We start from the raw sequence: 20,068 nt of genomic DNA, 5'->3' as shown, positions 1-20,068 counted from the left end.
TCCAGGCCCTGTAGCTCAGGCAAGACCGCCACGGGTTTCAGAGATAAACCACCGCGGAGACGGCGCCACGTCCCAGGAAGGGGCCCGTCTGCTGGGCGCTGCCCGGTGCTCTAGAGTCCGCACGAGGGGCGTCCGCCCACTCCCAAGGGGCTGCTAGTTTCGGATTTCCCCATTTTCTGAGATTTGTGGGGTCAGAGTCAAATGTCTGAGGAGTTTCATGTGATTTAAAGCATGAATTCTGTGCCATAAACGGCTATTTCAGTTTAAACCACAGCAGACGTCTTACGAAGGAGACGTGTATGGGATTCGGGTGAAGGCAGACAGGTGGGCAGGCCTGCCCAGAGAGACCCCGTGTGTCTGTGACTTAACGCGGCCGCACGTGGGCCCCTTGTTCTCGCTGCCCTAATTCATAATGGAAAGTCCTTGGAAGGCGGCTCCGCTTGGCTTTTCCTGGGGACTTGGGTCGTGGTCCCAGCCGCGATCTGGTGACCTGCAGCCTCGGTTACAAGAGGTGACGGCGTGAACTGCAGGAACCTGTCACCGACTCGGGGCCCCGTCTTCGGCCACAAAACCCAAGCATCTCTGGGGCTTCCTTCTCCTTTCCCCCCCCCCGTTGTGGAGCTGGGCAGAGAGCACGCTGCAGAATTACAGGAACTGGTGTCACGGACCTTACAGTCACGCTCGTGACGATCTGCCTGTGTCAGAGTGTCGCGTTCACTTCGTGTGAAGTCACCAGCTTCCCAGGGAGGAACTGCTCCCGGGGGAATTCTGTGCCCCCTTTGTGAAGGTCTGGTTTTATATGTTGTTCCAGGTACTGCAGAGGGTGGGTGACAGAGCTGCACACATCACGGAGCCTTTGGTGGCTTCCGTGTGACCAGGCTGCTGTGTGCGCCTGTGGGCATGGCTGGCATTGTGCACACTTGACCCTGGGCCTGAGGGCAGATCGGTCTGGTGACCTGACCCAGGCTGGCCCGGAGCCTCTCCTGACCGGGGTCCCTTGTGCCCTTTGCATCGAGGCTTCAGGCCCGGAGACCATTCTGCAGTCTTTTCTGGTTGGTGAATGTGATTTGCTGCGTGGACACCCCTGGGATTCCTGAACTTTGTCTTGTGATCATTCCATGCCGGCAAGGGCTGCACGGGGAGCATCGTGTGTGAGGGCGCCTGCTGGGGGGCCGCCGGCGGGCGGCCTCCAGCTTGTCTCGTAGTCTGTGTTTTAGCGCCTGTGCGGAGCGGGACTGAGCTTGCACGAGGCAAGCTGCCTGGTCCCACTCCCCCTGGGCAGGGCTGTGGTGCCGCCAGCTGGGGAAACGTCTGGGCCTGTTCTGGTCCCCGTCCCCGAGAGCCTGAGCCCTGAGGCTGGTGACCAGGAACAGAGAGAGTCCACGCCTGTGTTCAGTGGGAAGCGGAAGCACCCTGGTGGACGTCCCGTAAACCCACTTAAACGGGGCATAGAGTGCGAGCCAGGGCAGCCCACTCGACCCGCTGGTATCACCGGGGTGCCTTTCCCACGCGGCTGAAATACACTTTCTGGTCTGAATTCTCCTCCTTTTTAAGGAACCTCCGCGTCTTGGGGATTGTGTTTTGATGTCACAGCTGGAGCAGGACCAGGTCCAGTCACCCTCCCCGAGGCTGGACGTGCTGCCTGCCGTCTGCAGGTCAGGGGCAGCTACTGCTGGGCAATGCTTCCTTCTGAGACTCGCAGAAGCGTGGCACCCAGGGCCTGATGCCCTGCGTCCTCTGTCCCCGTGGCTGACTTTCTGGCGTGGCCTGGCTGAACCCTAGATGCAGCCACTGCCCATCAGGGACCACACAGCCGTTGTTCCCAGAGCTCCCATCTCTTCGAGGCCCGTTGGATGCAGCCCTCACCCGTCCACGGTGCACTGACCTCCGGGCAGGACGCGGTGGTGGCCGAGGTCGGGTTCAGGCGCTGACGCTGTGGCCTTAGACGTGGATGGCCTTGTGTAGGGGACCTGCCTCTGGGATGGTGGGCTTGGGGAGGGACAAGGTAGTTCTTTGGGTTTTGGTGAGGGCTTCAGAGCCGGCAGTGTTGCCATGTCAGCAGGTACCAGGGAGGGGGCGGAGAAGCGCAGAGCCGAGGAAGGGCAGGGGCCGGGCGCAGGCGGGGACAGGCAGCCTCTGGGCCTCCAAGTGCCCTGCCTGGCCTCCTGGTATGCCTCCATCGCTGCCCTTGGCCGTCGGGCCCCAGCGGCCCCTCTCCACTCCCGGGAGCCCTTGCCCTTGCTGCTCCCCCAGGCTGTGCTGACCCGCCCCCCCCCCAGGTGCGTGTCCTGGCACGGCTGCCTCGTCACCACACAGCGCGCCCCCTCGGCGAGTCACTCGCTGTCCCCGGCACCCCAGGAGGGCAGGGCCGTGGGTGCCTGGCCCCCTCCTGAGCCCGTGCCGGTCGACACCTGCTCAGGTGACCTGTGGGTTGCCCTGAGATGCCCAACGTGGCTTACGGCAGGGGTGAGACGCAGGTCCGTGCCACCACCTGGGGGTGGTTGGGTCCGTGCTGGGTTGGGTGTGGGCAGCGGGGGGCAGCTGGATGGCGCTCTCAGGACCATCCCTGTGAGCTTCCTGGAGGGGCCGCTGGGGGGGGGGGGTCAGCAGCCGCAGCATCGAGGCCGACTCCAGGTCGAGTGACCGAAGTGTGGGTGGGTTGGGCGCTGCCTCGGGGCCAGTTTAGTCGGAGCCCAGGGGGCAGGGGACCCTGGTGACCAGGGAGACGCGGCGGGCCTGGCCCTGTGGGCTGTGGCGGGCGGGCGGCGCTGAGAGGAGGTGGGCCGAGCTGGCTCTGCTGCCCAGGGGCAACGTGGCTGGACCGGGTCCCACTGATGGCCGCAGCCGTGTCCCGTGTCCCGTGTCCAGCCTGCCCCGTGGGGTTGGGGAGGCGATGTGTGGGTCGGGCGTGAGATGGTGCCAGCTCCTTGCACGGCCAGCTTTGCTCCCTCCCGGACGGTGAGAGACGCGCGCACACACACATGCACAGCGCTGACACGCACACGACACGGGTGTGCTTGCACCCTCACGGGGGCCGTAGCAGCATCAGTGATGGCTGCCCTTACGTATGAGGTTAGGAAGCGTGTTTGTTCCTCTGGGCCTTTGCAGGCGCTCTGCAGCTGACAAGTGCGACTCCGTAGTCGGGAGGAAATGCCCAGATTACTGAGGAAGGTTCTGAGGATTTGTGGCAACGGGGAGGGAACGGCCCCGGGGACCGTGATCCTCAGGACTTGCGGGGAAAGCGCTGCGGCAGGAGCCCCGCGGGGGCCCTGACGCTGCCGTGTGTTCCTCCCCAGGTCGTCCACGCGCACAGGCCGCACTTCCTGGCCCTGCACTGCCAGGAGTTCGGAGGGAAGAACTATGAAGCCTCCATGTCGCACGTGGACAAGTTTGTCAGGTACGTCCCGGGGCAGCTGCTTGCTCCTCTGCTTCCGCCTGGGGTGGGGGGCACGCTCGTGTGAGCGCGAGGCCCGGGGTGGGGTGACCGCGTCCCCCGGGCCCAGAAGCGTCAGCCCCGGGTCCAGGCCGAGATGCAGTCGCGTGGCCCGATGGCCGTGAGCCTGCTGTTTCTGCTGCTGCTGCTGCGGCCGGGGACAGACGGGGCTGACGTCCACGCAGCAGCTCACAGCTTCTCTGTCACAGTGGAAGGGGCACAGAGTGCCATCGTCGGCGTGGCTCTGTGGACGGCGGCCCTGCCTGGCGCCGCACGGGAAGCGAGGGCCCGGGCCTCGGGAGGTGGATGCAGGGGCGGGGGCAGGACAGGTGGGACGGCAGGCCCGGGCCGAGAGGCTGCGTGCCGGACAGCCCTGGGTATCGGCAGCCGCCGCAGCGTCCTTCCTGCCTGGGGCACCCTCTCTGCACTGTGTCCCCTGCGATGTGGCCCGGTCCTCCCGACCCCGGACCCCGGGCCCCGGCCGAGTGTGGGGAGGTGACACGTGCCACTCGTGAGGCTGGTCGTTGAAGGCGGCTGTGGGCGGGGTGGGCCGGGGCCACGTGCGGTGTGCAGGTCTGCGGGTGGGTGGCCTCTATACGCCCTCAGCCTGGGGCCCCGCCTGAGGCTGAGTCCAGCGGCTGCCCCAGGCCTCGGCCCCTGTCGGAGTCCCCAGCGGCGTGGAATGACACAAGCCATCCGTGTTTTCAGCTGTCAAATTGTGGGGTCCTTTGTTAAAAGGCAAATTTTTTAAAGCTACCAGACTTTCCCCAAATAATCTATAATTTAAGGCAATTTCAATCAGAATGTTTTCTTAACACTTAAACTAACACTAGAATTAATATGGAAGTGCAGAGAGGCAGGACTCGCTGCAGTACTTCTGAAGCACAGCAAGGGGGGTGTCCTCAACTCCCCTGGCCCGCGGGCCTCCTGTGTGTGTGTGTGTGTGTGTGTGTGTGCGGGCGGCACCTAGATGCGTGGCAGCGGAGCCCCTGCCCCGCTTCACCCCGGTGTGTGGCAGGTGGCGGCTGGGTCAGGGGGCGGCACCACTGGTGTCCTGGGCCAGGAAACCATGAAGCTGGGTCCCCAGCACGTCGTAGTTCTCTCCACACACAGGGGTGAATTTCAGTTATTACCGAGTCAATGTAAAAGACCCGAGGACAATTCGAGAGTAAAGTGTAGGAGAGCATCTAGGGAGAGATTTCTTTAAAAAGGTGCAAAAGTGCAGCCCACAAGAGAAAAGACTGACGCATTTGACCCTGTTGAAGTTAAAAGCTTTATCAAAAGACACTACAAACAAAGTAAAAGTTTAGCCACACTTGGGAAAAGGTATCTGCAACATACTTTACTGACAGAAATCATCAGTATTTAAATATATAAAGAACTGCAGTAAGTCAGTAAGAAAAGAACACCTTTGGAGAAGCTGGGCACGTCAGCCAGAAGCAGACGCAGGTGAGGGGCAGCGCCCGGCAGGGCCGTGCGTCCGCGCTCGCGGGATCCTACGGCTCCCGTCCCCTGCCGTCCCCCTGCTGTTGTCTCCTGCCTGTGCTCCGCATCACATACATGTTGTTATTTTTGCTTTAAACAGTCAGTTGCCTCTTGAAAAGGTTAAAAAGTGAGAGAACATGTCACCTGTTTGACTAGTCACCTGCCATTCCCAGGGTGAGTCCTTCTCCGTACAATCAGCTTTCTCTCCAGCACCGTTTTCCTTCAGCCTGAGAACTTGAACATTTATCTCAACACAAGTTGCTGCTGATCAATTCTCTCAGCTTTTGTTTATCTGAAAGAAGTCTTTGTCTTTGTTTTTGAAAGATACTTTTGTTGTAAACAGAATTCTAGCTTGTCCATTTTTTTCCTTTCAGTGCTTTAAGGATATTGTTCCATTGTCTTCTGTGAGCCATTGTTTCTGGGGAGAACTGGGCTGTTGTTCTCGTCTTAATTTTCTGTATATAGTGTGTCTTTTTTCCTGACTGCTAAGTTTGTCTTTCTAGCTGGTTAGCAGCAACTTGATTGTTTTGCTTTAGTTTGATTTTCTTTGTGTTTATTTTGCTTGGGGTTCTTTGAGCTTTTTCAACCTGCAGGTTTATGACTTTACTGAGATTTGGGAAAAGCTTTTGCATGGTTTCTTCCCTTCTCTTTTGTTCTTGGACTCTGGCTTCCTGATGTTAGACTGTCACACAGGTCTCTACAGTTCTTTCAGGTTTTTTTTTTTCAGTTCATTTTTCCTCTTTGCTTCAGTTTGGATAGTTGTGTCTGTTCTTCTTTACGTTTTAATCTGCTGTTAGGCCTATTCAGTGAATTTATTTCTGATGCTGTATTTTTCAGCTCTGGAACTTACAGTTGTGTCCATGTTTTCCTTTAAATCTTTGGTTACATTTATAATAGCTGTTTCAAGTGTCTTTTCAGCAAATTCCATCACTTTTATCCTTTCTACATCTGTTTCTGTTGCCTTTTTTTGTAGATTATGGGCCATATTTGTTGCTTCTTCACATGTCAGTAATTTTGATTCTGCTGCTGTGTGTGTTTGGTGTCTGCATCTTGCCTCGCCCCTAAAGCATGTTGGGGTTCAGCCCAGCAGGCAGGTAGGTGCTTGAGGACTAGTTTGATCCCCTCAAGGCTTATCTTCTTTCTTCTCCTCCTCCCTGTTCCTTCCTGCCTTCCTCATTGTCACTCCTTAAAGCTGGAGCCCCTCTTCTTCCTGCCCTGAGTGCTGGCTGGTCACACGGTGCCCATGGCCTCCACCCCCTGCCGGGGCGCTGGTTGTGGGGGGGGTCAGGTGCTTCTGTCCATCCGGCGCCATCACAGAACTCGAGGGTGCAAGGCAGCTCTGTCCCAGCCATGTCTGTAGAGGTGGCGGCGAGGTCTCCTGCTGAAGGCTCTTCTGGTGACACAGTGTGGCCATGAGGTGTGCAGTCAGGGCTGGAGCCTGTTCATAAGGGACGTCTGGAGACCCTTCCCTCCTTCTTGCTGCAAAGCCTCGGCCACTTGGTCACGGTCCTCAGCTTCTCTCCCGTGAGGAGCAAATGCGGGCGGGACTGCCCAGGCCTGGGGGCGCCTGTGTGGCCTCTGTGAGGACCGGGCGCAGACAGCCAGGACGCCCCACAGGCTGTGGACTCGAGCTTTCCTGGAGTGTGGCCCTGGGTGAGTTCCCAGTGTCGCCTTCCCGAGGGGCCCCCATCCTGCTCATCTCACGGCCGGCACGGAGCGGCCTGCGCTGAGGGCACATAATGGGTCTCAGTTTATGCCACCTCCGCCTCTCTTCCCCCTCCCCCCCTTCCTTCCTTCCCCGCCGTTGCTGTTGTTTTCAGGACAATGTAAAGCACGGTTTCCAAGCTGCCATTCCTGTGCTTCGCAAGTGCTCCCGTCGGAGGCCGAGGTGTCCGTGTGGCTGTGTGCTAACGAGCTCCCTCTCTCCTTGCAGAGAACTGCTGTCCAGTGACGCGATGACAGAGTACAGCAGGGCGCGGGTCTACCTGGATGAGGACTACAAGTCCCAGGAGCACTTCACGGTGAGTGCTCTACCCTCCGTGCGGTAAGCGTGGGACAAGCCAAGCGTCTGCTGCAGCTGCCGTCCTCTGAGTACGTAAAGAGACTCGCTGGGCAGCTCTGTCACGGGCACAGGCGGCCGTGCGTGAATTACAGTGCGACAGTGGTCTGGGGGACGGCGGATGCCCGGGGAAGCAGCCCCGGCTGGCGTGGTGGCCACGGGTGTGCCGGGTGCAGGGACGGGCAGGGGCGTCTCGAAGCAGCGAGGTTGGTCGGCTTTGAGTGGCCGTTGCTGGTGTGAGGTTCACCGTCTGGAGGCCCCGTGTTTGGGGAGCCCTGAGGTCACCTGTGCTCCTTAGTGTCTTGTGTCATCTGTCCTCCGCGGCCTTCCCCTCACGCCGTCCCCTGCTGCAGGTGCAGGTGCTGGTTGCCGGGTCCCCTCCTCAACGCATCCCTGGCCCAGGGATCTGGCAGCAGGTGACCGTACGCCCGCTGCCTGGACCGGGGCTTGTGTGCGGGGAGCGGGGGCTGGGAAGAGCGTCCTGCGTAGAGTGGCCGGGGCAGAGATGCCACCGTGCTTCCCCTCTGCTTAGAGAGGCTCCTGCCAGGTTTCAAGTCTTTAAATTCGGGGCGTCTGATGCCAGTTATGGGGTAGTCACGGACTGCAGATTCGTGTCTCTGCCTTTAGCTGCGTCTGCGAGATCCTGCATCCTGGGGTCTTGCCTCTGCCACGCTGCTCGGCGGGGGGACCCTCCCCACATTCGCAGGGGCCTCACCCCACGGTGACGGGCCCAGCAAGGCCTCGAGGGCGGGGACACAGCCCCCTCCTCTCTCTCCCCTTTCTCCCCGACGGCTCCGTCTCCTCCGCTCGTCCTGCAAATAAAAATGCTTTCCCCAAGTGGGACTTATTCAGATGAAAACTGCAGTGTCTGGAATGAGAACCACACCGTTATCAGCAGGTTAGGGCCACAGCGTCAGGAAGGGCTCCCTGAAGGGCAGCAGCCGCAGGAGATGTGCAGAAGGAAGGACTTGGCGAGGGGCGTCGCCCAGCGCCAGGGCGTCAGGTGGTGTCTCTGGAGCCCCAGGAGGGCCGGGAGAGGAAAGGGCTTGAAAAGGTCGTGGCTGGACTCTGTCCGAGTTTGATACGTGGGTAAACGCATAGACTCAGTCACTGTGACAAGCGTCCGGCGGCCAGCATCGTCCCCGGGTTGCTGCTGGCGGGTTAGCGGGGCCCCTCCTCGCCTCCCCCTCTCAGAGGCCTCGGTCCCTGCTCGGCCAGTAGAGCCGCCATGGCCCACCATGGCCCTGGTCACCTCTGCCTCGTGGACACCGTGCTCGGGTCCTCACAGCCTCCTTTAGGTGGCAAGATGGGTATTTTACAAGTAAAAGGATGAAGAAAAAGACCATCCGCGTGGGTTCTGAGAAGGTAGGAGTGGACGAGTTAATATCGAAGGAGCCTTCAGAGCGAGGGCTGTGACGGGGCCAGGGCGCAGGGCGCAGCTCCCCAGGGGGATGTGGCAGCCCATCGTGTGGGTACCCGTGTCAGAGCTACGCGTGCGGGAAAGCTGGCGGAGTCCCTGACAGCCGGCGTGAGCTCACGGGCCTCCGTGGGACACGGGGCTGGCGGCTGCACGCGCAGCCCCGGGACGGGGACATGGCACGTGGCACGTGGCACGTGGCACGCCGAGGGGCGAGGCGGGGCTGGCGGCTTCCACTCTCTTCCCTGGGAAGGCGAGTCTTGCTCTGACGTTTGTCGGGGTGGGTGCAGGGTGGCCTGTGGTTGGGAGGGGGTCCGTCCCGAGGACTCGGGCATTCCCACCCTGGCGGCCAGAGCACAGGCGGTCTGGGGCCTGGACGAGTCTTGGCCTGCGTGTGCACATGGAACATTCCACACACTGAAATCTGGGCCGAAAACGCAGCTCAGCACGTGTGGGAGATTGAGGTCACACAGAGGAACTAAATTAGGAGTAAACAAAAACGGTATCTGAAAAAGTCCCAAATATTTGGGAATAAACAAGAAACTTGTAAATAACCCATGAGTCACAAAGGACATTAGAAATTATTTCCAATTACACGAAAAACAAACTAAAAACCTTCAAAATTTGTGAGATGCACCTAAAGTAGTGCTTAGAGGGAAATTTCTAGCATTAAATGCTTACATTAGAAGTTTTTAAAACGAAGAGCAAATTTAACCAATGCCCGTACAGGAAAGGAAATCATAAAATAAGACAGAAGTCAGTGAAATAGAAAATAGAATATTAGAGAAAATCAACAAAATCAAACTGATTCCTCAGAAAGGCTGACATATCTGAGACACCTTCCCCAGTGGACCAGAGACTGAGGCAGGGGTGGGTGGCTGAGGGAGAGTGGAGGCGTTTGTTTCCCTGGGGCGGAGGCCGTCCATCCGCTGAGGGAGTTATTCTGGCGCCGGCCTCCGTGCCCCGCGGGGCCCTATGTGCGCTTGGGGCTGAGTCAACAGTGAAGCGTGGGTATCAGCTTGTTAGTGGACAGGGCCTTGGTTCTTGTGCACAAAAACTGCGGCCTCAGGAAGGCCGGGAGCTCCCACTGTCTTTGTCTGTCTGTGGAAGTTTTCCATAGTTTTTTGAAATGCTGAGTTTTCTAGTTCTCCGTGGTCTGTTTTGTGTCACCTGTCGTGACATGCTGATGTAATACCTGCGTCTCTCCTCCAGCCAAATGCTTGGTGGGCTGAGAAATGGTTTGCGTTGGAGGCGCCTGGGGACTGAGAGCTCCATTTTGGCCTCCTCATCCCTGGAGATTTATCTTAAAATGTGATTTCACAATTTGCAATGGAAAACAGAAACCTGCCAAAGAGCTTTCCCATCACTCAGCAGCTTCACTGGACAAGTAGCCGTCTCGCAAACTGGTATGTATAAGGATGGTCATCAAAAATTATTGGATAACAGAAGTTGGAAGTAATTTTAAGTACCCAGAATTAGGTGTTTTTACACTGTGGACCAGCCACATGCTGAGTAATCTGCAACCACTGCAAACACTACAAATGACGCGCCCGGAAGATCTTCCTGTCCGGTTGGTGCATTGAGGTACCTAAGGACGATATTACATCCAGCCTGTTCTTCCACGAGTCGATTGTCACATTTACATCTGAGACCAGGGTGCATCTAACACCCACGGCATCTCTCAATTAGAACCGGCAGCATTTTCCTTTCTTGGTCTTAAGTACGCTGATGGCACGTTAGTCGGTGACAGGGCCATCCTGCTTGGTTCCAGTCTGGGACGGTGCTCGGGGCTGGCACCTCCCTGGGCAGGACTGACCCTGCACGGGACAGCACCGCATCAGACATGGGGATAAGCCCAGGTGTGAGACCCTGAGGCTGTGGCTGCAGGTGTCTGCAGGACTGGGCAGTGTCTGGGAGTTGAGGATGAAGGCCCAGCCTGCCCAAGGAGGGGTGGGTGCGTCGGCTGGCCCTGCGAGGCTGTGGCCTGGCTTGCCTTCCAGGGTTGCTGTCCTGCCGGCGGTCCCCTCCTGCAACCACAGTCCAGTGCGGGCATGTTTCCCGGGGTGGGGGGGCGGGAATGGCCAGCGGTGCTCCACGCTCCAGGTCTGGACCTCATCCCTGACTCTTCCCCGGGGGAGGCGTGTGTTTGTCACCCGTCTCCTGACTGGGACCGAAATGGTTTGTGATAAAATCCTGCTTGGCCCTGGCCCTGCGGCCCCGGCCCCGTCATGCCCGTCCCTCGCCCCTTCAGTGCGTCGTGCATGGAACCGCCTTTGCCGGGGCCCCTGGACGTCCCGTTGGAGGGGACCTGGGCAGCACTGGCCGGGTACCTGGCCACCCTCTCGCCCCAGCCTGGTGGCCTCTGGCTGTCAGAGGGAGGAAAATTTAATTTTTACAAGATGAATAGTATTGGAGTGATATTTTTAGCTGAGTGTGGTTCAAATAATAGGCCATTAATTGAAAAAGGAAATTGAAATGAATTTATCTTGTACATAAATGCTGTCACAGGTATTAATAGGGATCAGAAAATTGCAGCCTGTTCCCAGAAAGAGCTGAACCTGCAACTGCACCTGGTGATGAGAATAATGGTGGGGGGGCTCACGGAAACATGGGGGGGCCGTGTGTCCTGGGGGGCCTGTGTCCCGGGGGTCAGCGTCCTGGGGGGCTGTGTCCTGGGGGTCGGCGTCCTGGGGGGCTGTGTCCTGGGGGTCAGCGTCCTGGGGGGCTGTGTCCTGGGGGTCGGCATCCTGGGGGAGCTCTGGGCCAGCAGGGTCTGCAGCCTGGAGGAGCTGTGGCTGGGTGGGCAGCGAGCTGGGGGGCGTGGCCTTGGGCGCAGTGGCACACCAGGAGCCTGCAGTTGCTCATCTTCACCAGGAGATGGCGGCAAAGCAGCATTTCCCATCCGGCCCAGGAGCTGATCTAAGGGCAATTTTTAGACTTAAATAAAATGATTATGGTAAATTTTGTCTGCTCCTAAGAACCATCCCGAGTGGCCACTCACTTAAGCACGTGGTTCGTCTGGTCTACTCAGGCCTGAGGAGACAGAGTGTCCCCCACTGGGCGTCCTGCAGCGGGCCACCCTCCCTCAGGCCCTGCCCGCTGGCCGGGTCCCTGCCCGCCTGCATTTCCTTCGGGAAAGTCGAGTTGGAAGCCTGTTCGTTCAGAGGTGCCAGCAGGCTTGCGTGCTGACATCGCGCGTCCTGCTCCCAGGAGCTCATTAACCGCCATCATGGGCCAAGGACCTGGCCCTGGGCGTGGACAGAGCCACAGGTGAGCCGGACGGGATGGCGGGAGCTCACAGGCTGCTGCAGCCCCTCCGACCCCGGGCCCCCCTCGTCTCCGGGCACCGGCCACCTTGGTGTGCTTGGGGTTGGCCTTCCGATGACTGTGTCTTCCTCCTCAAATCCAGAGCCCGGGAGCAGCTGCCTTGTTCCGTGTGCTGCCCGGGGCCTGGGCTTGTGCCAGCGCGGGCTGGTGCTCAGCAGACGTGCTCTGAGCAGGGAAGGAGGCGTCCTGGGCCAGAGGGGTCAGGATGCAGTGGTGGGTTGGACGTGGATGCCCCTGGGCGCCCCCAGCGTGGGGCCAGAGCCACGGATGCACCAGTGTGAGCTCACGGGGGGTGCCGGCCTGAGGACAGACCTCGAGGCCATCGGGGTGTACGTGCATTGAAGACCGCGGGTTGGGTGAGTTTCCCTGAGTGGAGGCTGGGAAGACAGAAGGCTCATGCGGGGCATAGTTGGGGAGGTGGGGGCAGGGGCGGGCTGGAGGGCACGCGACAGTGAAGGAGAATCCCCGAGGGAGGGGCTGCCCCCCAGGCACCCGCCCTCCCCGGCCCCGCCCCCTGCCCAAGGCTGCTGGAGCGGACGTGGGCTTCTGGACGGGGCGCCCAGCAGAGGAGGGGTGGGGCTGTGCAGCCAGCGCCCTGGACGGCCTTCGCCCAAGCGTTTTCCGTGGTGAGGTGGTAAACACCCTAGGTCTCCTGGCCGACGTCGACGCCCGACATCCCCCAGTGATTCTGTGTTTGCCTGAAAGAGGCAAGGTGGCCCAGTTTTAATCCCCCGGTGAGAGTTCAGACGCGGGTTCTGTTCCTGCCATGCCAGGTGCGCTCACGGAAGGTGACTGTCTCTAGGGTCGTGTTCACTGCAAGCAGGAGTGCCCAGAAGAGGGCACTCCGGTGAGCCCCTTGCGGGGTCCCTTGAGGTGTGACTGCGGGGGACCCACAAGGCCTGACCCACGCGCTCCCTGTTCCCAGTGCCACTGCTGGGGCGGCTCCCGAGTCCCTCCCAGGCACCACGTGGTGGGATGAACCCCGTTATTGTTGGGACCCCACGTGTGGGGTGAAGCCAGGGGCCGCGTCCCGCACACCCGGCTGACCCTCACCTGTGCCTGTAGGACGTTTGCAAACACAGAGGAGAGGGGACTTCCCTGCCTGGTGGTCCAGTGGTTAAGACTCTGCGCTTCCAGCGCAGGGGGTGTGGATTCGATCCCTGGTCGGGGAACTAGATCCCACATGCTTGGCAGCCAAAAAACCAAAATGTAAAACAGAAGCAATGTTGTAACAAATTCAATAAAGACTTTAAAAATGGTCCACATGCAAAAAAAAAAAATCTTAAAAAAAAATGCCTTTAAAAAAAAAATGCAGAGGAGACCAAGAAAAGGGGGCACTGCCGTCGCTCAGCCGTCCCTCCCGGACTGCGATGGTACCGCGTTCTGCAGCCCGTGTGCCGAGGAAGGGCTCCTCCTCCGGCCCCGGCAGCTACTGCAGGCCCTTTGCGCGCCCTCCGTCCCGCTCTTTCCCTCCTCCGGCCCCGGCAGCTACTGCAGGCCCTTTGCACCAGCCCTGTCCTCCCTGGGTGCCCTTCCTTCGCAGGCCCCGTGGGCCGGCTGCCCCAGGAGAGATCAGAAGTGCTAGCCTTCCTCCTCCTGGGCCTCTCCCTTCCCTCCTCCCTCCAATGCCCCTCCTTTTCATACGCACATCCTGCCCCTTCCCAGGGCCTGGCTTCTCGCGTCTGTCACGCGTGCTTGTGACAGAAGCGCCAGCAGTGGCAGTGTGAGCGCCCCCGTACGTCACTGGATTTAACCATGGAGTCCGGTGGAAGAGCGTTAGTAGTCGGGCACGTGATGTGAATCTGTGATTTTGTCAGAAAAGTGATTCGTGCAAGAATGCTTGGAAGAAACCTTCTCAGTTACAAGGATGGGCCCCAAGGTGGGTTGGGACTTTCCTCAGAGGAAAGAGAGCGGGCTGTTTATCGTGTAAATTCAGGGCTTCTCAGGGCTGGTGAAGGCTCCAAGCAGGCACAGCCAGTGGCCACTCACGTGCCCCCCTCACCTGGGGACCCCGCATCCTCCCCCCGTCACCTGGTCACCTGTGATGGAGAAGAGGAGGAGAATGGGGTGGGCGCCTCGCTCCTGAGGCAGGACACGCAGCCTGGCCCAGAGACCCCAACGTGCAGTACCAGGGGGGCCACCTGAGGGGTGGGGCTGACACCAGTCCCTGGGGAGCCCCCCGGGACAGAGGGTTGGTGCTCCGAGCACGTGAGGTGCAGGCGCAGGCCCTTGCTTGGTCTTCTCCCCGAAGCACCTGCTGGTGGAGCAGCTGCTGGCCACGGGCATCAGCTCCAGCCTGCTGGGCAGGACCCCCCAGAGCCTCCCGACCCGGCCTGCTCGGGCGACTGGGCGGGGAGCCTGGGGGGCGTCGCCCCCTCAGAAGGCAGGCGGCCCCCACCGTCTCTGCGGCGGGGCGGGCATGGCTGCCCCGTGCCGTGGCCTCACCCCTCCCCTCCCCTCCCCTCCCCTCCCGCAGTGGCACCGCGTCAGCCCCGCGCGCGTCCGTGGTGGGAGGGGCCTTTCTGGCGGCGCCTTCGCGAGTCCCCGTTGTCCGGTGTCAGCCTGCGGGACCTGAGCCGCGTGGCCGTCTGTCCAGTGGACGTGACGCCCGGGGAGCGCGGGCCGGAGGCTGGCAGAGGGCTCCTTCTGCTGGCGCCGGGCCGGTGTCGTGGACCCAGGGGGAGCCATGCGGTCGGGGCAGCCACGCGGGCGTCCGCGGGCTGGGAGAGTGCCCAGCGCGGGCGCCCATGACGGCTTTGGTGACCGTGGCATTGCCTGAACACGCGGTGGTTCCGACTTCCCCTCAAAGCTCGGAAAGTGGGGTTGCGTCTGGGCAGATGGGTCAGCGCCCGTCAGCGGCCGGCACCTGTGTCCCCAGGGCACCGGGAAGGCCGGCGGGGAGGGGGGCTCCGGGGCTGCGCCTGGGAGATGGAGGCCCCGCGCTGCCCAGGGTCCCAGGCTCGCCCCACTCCGCTTCCCACCGCCGGCCTCCACCTTCATCCGTGGTTAACTTGGCCCCTGGAAGGAGGCGCACGGGTGGGCTTCATTTCCTGTGGGGTGAGAGTGCGGCCAGACCAGAAACCCACTGATGCAAATTCAAGGCTCACAAAGGTTTCCCGGGACCGTGGCCTCGCTGGTCGGGGGGGTGAAGTCGAAGTCGGGAGAAGCGACCCTTTCAGGCCCCTCCAGGAAGCGCCTCTCCATCCCTGGCCTAAAGCTGCACTTTGCAAACCCACCCATCCACGGGTCCCCAGGCCAGGAGGGCGCAGTGGCCTGACGGCATTTCTCCCTCCACATCAGACCAGCAGGCCCAGGGACAGGCCCTGGCGCCTCGGGTGGGTCTGTGCGTGCCCCGAGGAGGTCCTCGCCCTGGAGGGTCCATCCGCGTTCCCACTCGCTCCACTGTCCATGCTGGTGGCTCCTGGGCCCAGGACCCCTTGAAGGCAGGTCACCAACAAAGCAGTTCCCTCTTCTTCCTTCTCCTCCCTGTTTTGGGGTCTCCTTCCCCTCCTCACCGGGGGAGCAAGTCTGGAGGGTCCGCGCTGGCCTCGGTGGTGTCCTTCTGCAGGGGGGTCTGGGCCTGCCTTCCAGCCGTGGTGGCAGCTGCTTTTTTCTGTCGTGGTCCCAGGGCCCTCCCCCCACCCCTCGTGGCCCAGTGCCTGTGCGGGGGCAGACCGGAAGCCACGCTCCTTCCGAGGAGACGCCCTCCTGGACCCTCCTGGCTCCTTGCTCCGACACCTGCCCCTTCCCTGTCTCTGCTCTCCTGGATAAGATTTTAGGGGAAATTTATAGAAAAATAAGGAGCTTACTGATGTTCTCTGATCCAGGGGAGGGGAGGAGGGCAAATGCATCCTGATGAGGGAACCGACCTGCTTTAGGGGGCCCCCTCCGGCCCCGCCCCATCTCCCAGCCTCTCGCCCCGCCTGTGGGTCCAGACAGGCCTGATAAAGTGAGGGAAGCAAGATTGGTTTTCCGAGGGCACCGGGCCCTCCACGCTCAGCTAAATCACGGCTGTCGGCCTCGGGGGAGGGGGACGGCCGCTCCCGCTGCGGCCCCTGCAGCCCCGTGGGACGTGGTGATGTGCGGCCTGGCAGCGGCAGGGGCTGCAGGGAAGGTGAAACTGTCATATCGATCTTTTTAGCACTAAAATATGGGCCACTTTACTCTGCTCCCCGCTGCTGTGATGTGAAAAATAATAACTCGGATCCAAATTAAAAATATTGATCTCTGGAAGGTGCTGAAAGTAAATAAACACCTTCCGAAGTTTTCGGGTCAGCCGAGAGACGGCACTCGGCAATAAATGTGTCCGCATGCCAGGGTCCAGGGTTCTTGATCTGTTTTTTCTTTAAATTGATTTTTCATTATTTACTTCCTAAAAGTGTTGGAATTTGGTCCTCAACTGTTAAATCCCAGTGTTTGGGCAAATTATTTCTTTGGGGCTTATGAGGTGCGCCTAATCCACTCGTTCATTGATTGATTGATTTTTGACTCAATAAGCTTGCAGCCTGGGCCTTATTTAGGACTTCCGTCATAATTTTTTATGCATTTAGGCTCGACTTTTATTTCCCTCTAACGGATGAGCTGGCGTTGGGCTATCAAGCGGGGAGGACAGTTGCCGGGCTAGTTTGATCCGCTGTGCATTCCGCGGAGCTGGCTGTGTCCTGGCTGAGGGCCAGCGGGGGGGCAGAGCCCTCCGGGGCCTCTGAAAACCCGCTTGCCCACCGGGGTGCGACCCCGGGGGTCCGAGAGCCGTCTGCAACCACGCGGCTTGAGTCTTGGATGCGGTGATTTTCCGGGAGCCGAGGAGACGCCGGGCTGGGTGCTTCCGGAGGCTCTCCCCGCCAGAGGCCCCGAAAGCTTGGGCGCATCGGGTCGCCGCACAGTCTGGGTCCGCGGGCCTGGCAGGAAGGCGGGAGGGCTGGGGGCTGGGGCCCCTGGGGAAGGACAGAGGAGGTGCTGTGTGGCGCCTTCTGTGGGGCCGTTGTGGGGTGAAAACTCACCTGGGAAGACCGCAGACTTTAAACACGTCTCGTGGCCGACAGCGGTCCTGCTGCCCCGAGAGCCAGTGACCGTTCCCACTGGTGGCTGGAACAGGGCACCGCCAGGCATGGGAGCTCCCTGGGCTGGACCCCGGGGTGGCAGGAAGAAGGGGGCTGTGCCTGGGGCCCTGGGGGGGCGGTGCGCTGCCCCACCCCGCGCTCTGTGTGCTCAAGGCCACTGTGCGGCCCTTAGTTCCAGGAGGGCCCCTGTTTGCCTGCTCGTGGCCGTGGGAAGCAGTGGCTGCAGGTCCTGTGTGGGCCGTCCCACTAGTGATGCTGAGTGCTGGTGACACGGAAAACACGTGTGCAGGGCCCCGTGTCTGCTCCAGTGGGAGCCCTCCACGGAAGGCCTCTCCCGGGATCCTCACGCGGCCCACGGTTGCCCGTACTGGGTGGAGGAGGAGGCCAGGGCCGTGGAGGCTTCTCTGCCTCACGTGGACTTGAATCCCAGGCCACGAGGCTGCCTCAGTGCCTCGCCCGAGGGCCTGGGGTCCTGACCACCGCCCAGGCCAGGACAGGTCGGGGAGGCTGGAGACATTTCTGAGAGTGGCTGGCATGCTGGCCAGAGGGAAGGAGGGCCACTGGCTGGGGCACGGAGGTGTCACTGGGTCCCACAGAGGCCAGAGCCCTCGGGGGTCTAGGCGGACCTGTTTGGGAGGGATGGAGGGTCCGGGAGCAAGGAACTGCTTTTCTCCATCCTGTTTGGAGGTGGTGGTTTGAGGGGGACGTGGCAATGGCTGCTGTACCAGCATGGTGGCAGGGTGCAGGACCCCCAGGTGTGGCGTCGGCCAGTCGGGGTTTTGGGTGGGAGGTGGGAGCAGCCCCACCATCCTGGACACGTGGCCTGCTCTCTGGGGGCTGAGACGACCTCTCTCTAGCGGGGAGCTTGTCTGAGTGCCAGGCACCCCTGAGTGTCCAGTCCTGGGTCATATTTTCCAGCTGTAATGCCCATTTCTGGAGCACTGGTACCGCCCCTCGCTTCGGGCACCACTTCCCCCCAGAAGCCACATTTCAGATGCGAACACGTGTCTCGGAGGATGACGTGCCCTTCAGGTGCACCCGGGAGGCTTGCTGGCTGCTGTAGGAAGTTCGGAACACTGCCCGCCATTTCCCACCGAAGACCGAGAAGACTGCCCGGGGGCAGCTGAAGAAGGCTTCTCGCGGCAGGCGTGGCCCGGTCCTGCTGGTGTGCCGGCACCGCGGAGCCGAGACCACAGGTGTCGGCCTTCTGAGAGCTGAGTCTGCTGTTCTCGGCAGGGGGCTCGAAGGTGCGGTGGAGCCTTTCTGTTTGGCTGCAGGACACGCGTGCTGTGCTCTGTGTGCTGGGCCTACCGCGGGTGCCACGGACGCAGAGACACAGTACACACGCCACGCTGCCTGCGATTCCCCGTGCGCTACACACAGCGCACTCACGCTCGTTGCCCTCGTGGAGCTTGCACACTCCAGTGAGCAAACATGCAGACACGCGACACTCAGCCCACAGCGTGTGACATGCTGCATGTGACCCTACACGTGACCTGACATCCTTGCACTCTCTGCCCTCGTGGACGCTGGGGCAGACACACAGCTGTGCAGTTAGGAGGTGTGAAGAGAGCTGATGTGCCCGTGTCTGCTGCCCGGAAGCGCCCGCGGGGCCCGATGGTGACAGGAGTGGAGAGCAGGCCGCTCTGAGGGCGGCGTTTAGTGGGACCCTGAAGGACGTGCGGGAGTGGGCGGGGAAGGAAGGGGCAAAGGGCAGTCCAGGCAGGGCAGTCATGTGGCCACAAGACCAGGGCAGACTCGGGGATGTGCCCCCTGGGCCCCTTTGGGGATGACCTGCTGCTGGCCTTGGGGCATGTGGCCCTGGGTGGCCTCCCCTGCCTGCCTCCCCCTGAGGCCATGTCCTGCCTGGGCAGCCCACCCTGGTGACTGAGGGAGTGAGGGCATAAAGACCCAGCGTCAAGGCCCCATGGGGTAACTCTGAGGGAAGAGAGGGAAGGGCAAGGGCCAGAGGAGCAGGGACCCTGGCAGTGCCCACTTCCAAGGCCACACTGGAAGGCAAAGGACAGACCTTAACCTGTGGCATGCCGGAATTCCCATCCAGAATTCCCATCCAGCCGGCTTATAAACGTGCAGGCAGGGAAAAATGAAAATGGTACTTCAGATATGTAAGGCCTTTTAAAATAGTATGTCCCCAGTGCCCTCTGTCAGGAAGCTTTGGTTCTCTACCCAAAGATCCAGGAAGCACAGGAAGCAGCGGTTTGAGCACACCAGCTCCCTTGAGGGCGGGAGCAGAGAGCTCAGACATGAGGGTTGGTTACCTCCGCCCTGACCGGGTGTCTGCTGGGCTCTTAGCAGAGGGCCTTACCTGGCTCCCTGGGCATGAAGGGTGGATGCCCTTTCTGTTCAGCTTGGGAAACACTGATGTGTGCTCCTCTGTGCTAGGCCTGATTCTCAGCTCTCAAGGGAACCCCCAGGTCAGTAGTGAAGGGAGATCCCAGGAGGATAATCGTGTAACAGGCGAGAGAGCAGTCATGCAGCTGGTTAAGTTTCTGAGAGAGAGTCTCCAAGCAGGTGAGATTGATGTGGAAACATACTGAGATGAGGTTTAGAGAGTGTGTGAATGACTTATGATAAATGTACATTAAAGAACTCAGTTAACAAAAAAAGAAGGCAGTGATGAACTCCAGGGAAAACAAAGAGCTGTTCAAGAGATGAAAAGCAGTTGTAATGAAATAAGTGGTTCTGTTGTGAAGAGCATTTTCAAAGTTATAATGATATAAATACTGATTATTAATTTAAGTAAAAATGTGTTTTTATCCGGAGGATGGGGATGAGGGATAGTGTGTGTGTGTGTGTGTGTGTGTGTGTGTGTGTGTCATGTGAATGAAGGAGGAAGGTGGTGTAAAGGGATTAAATCCTCATCTTCCACAGTGGAAAAATCAGTAGTCAATATTGAAGACTAGAAAATCAAGAAATAGCATTGTAAGCTTTAGAGATACGGAGGGACATGCCAAAGGAAACAATTAAAAGAGAGTAATAGCCTCTGGGGAGTGAAACTTGAAATGGTCAGGGCACTGCTATTTTTCCATAATAAGCTTTGCAGAACTGTGACTTTTTTAGACAAACTTTAAAAATAAGAAATAGCAGGAAGAGATTCCTTCCCTTACTGGTGACCTCAGAGGAGACGTGCCGAGGAGCAGGTGGAGCTGGTGCTCGGGCGGCCTGGCCTCAGGGAGATGGCATGTGGATTTGTGCGCTGATGCACAGAGGCGGCTGTGGGCAGTGCATGGGGGTAGTTCCGGCTGTTGAACACAGGCTGTCTGAGA

The 20,068-nt window shown here is 59.9% G+C and overlaps 1 protein-coding gene across 11 annotated transcripts in view; it reads left to right on the top strand.

Moving 5' to 3' along the window:
- Nucleotides 1-20,068, top strand: part of INPP5A (inositol polyphosphate-5-phosphatase A) — a 182,259-nt gene that overhangs the window by 79,052 nt on the left and 83,139 nt on the right. For 10 of the 11 annotated variants that reach the window (XM_082424875.1, XM_082424877.1, XM_082424882.1 and 7 more), the window contains exons 3-4: nucleotides 3,297-3,397; nucleotides 6,852-6,939. In XM_082424875.1, the coding sequence (XP_082281001.1) occupies nucleotides 3,297-3,397; nucleotides 6,852-6,939 (189 nt within the window). The remainder of the gene's footprint in view (nucleotides 1-3,296; nucleotides 3,398-6,851; nucleotides 6,940-20,068) is intronic. The other variant, XM_082424873.1, reaches the window with a different exon arrangement.

This window comes from Balaenoptera physalus (assembly GCF_965194825.1).
Source record: "Balaenoptera physalus genome assembly, chromosome: 14".
Lineage (NCBI taxonomy): Eukaryota > Metazoa > Chordata > Mammalia > Artiodactyla > Balaenopteridae > Balaenoptera > Balaenoptera physalus.
This window is presented reverse-complemented; position numbering and strand designations above follow the sequence as displayed.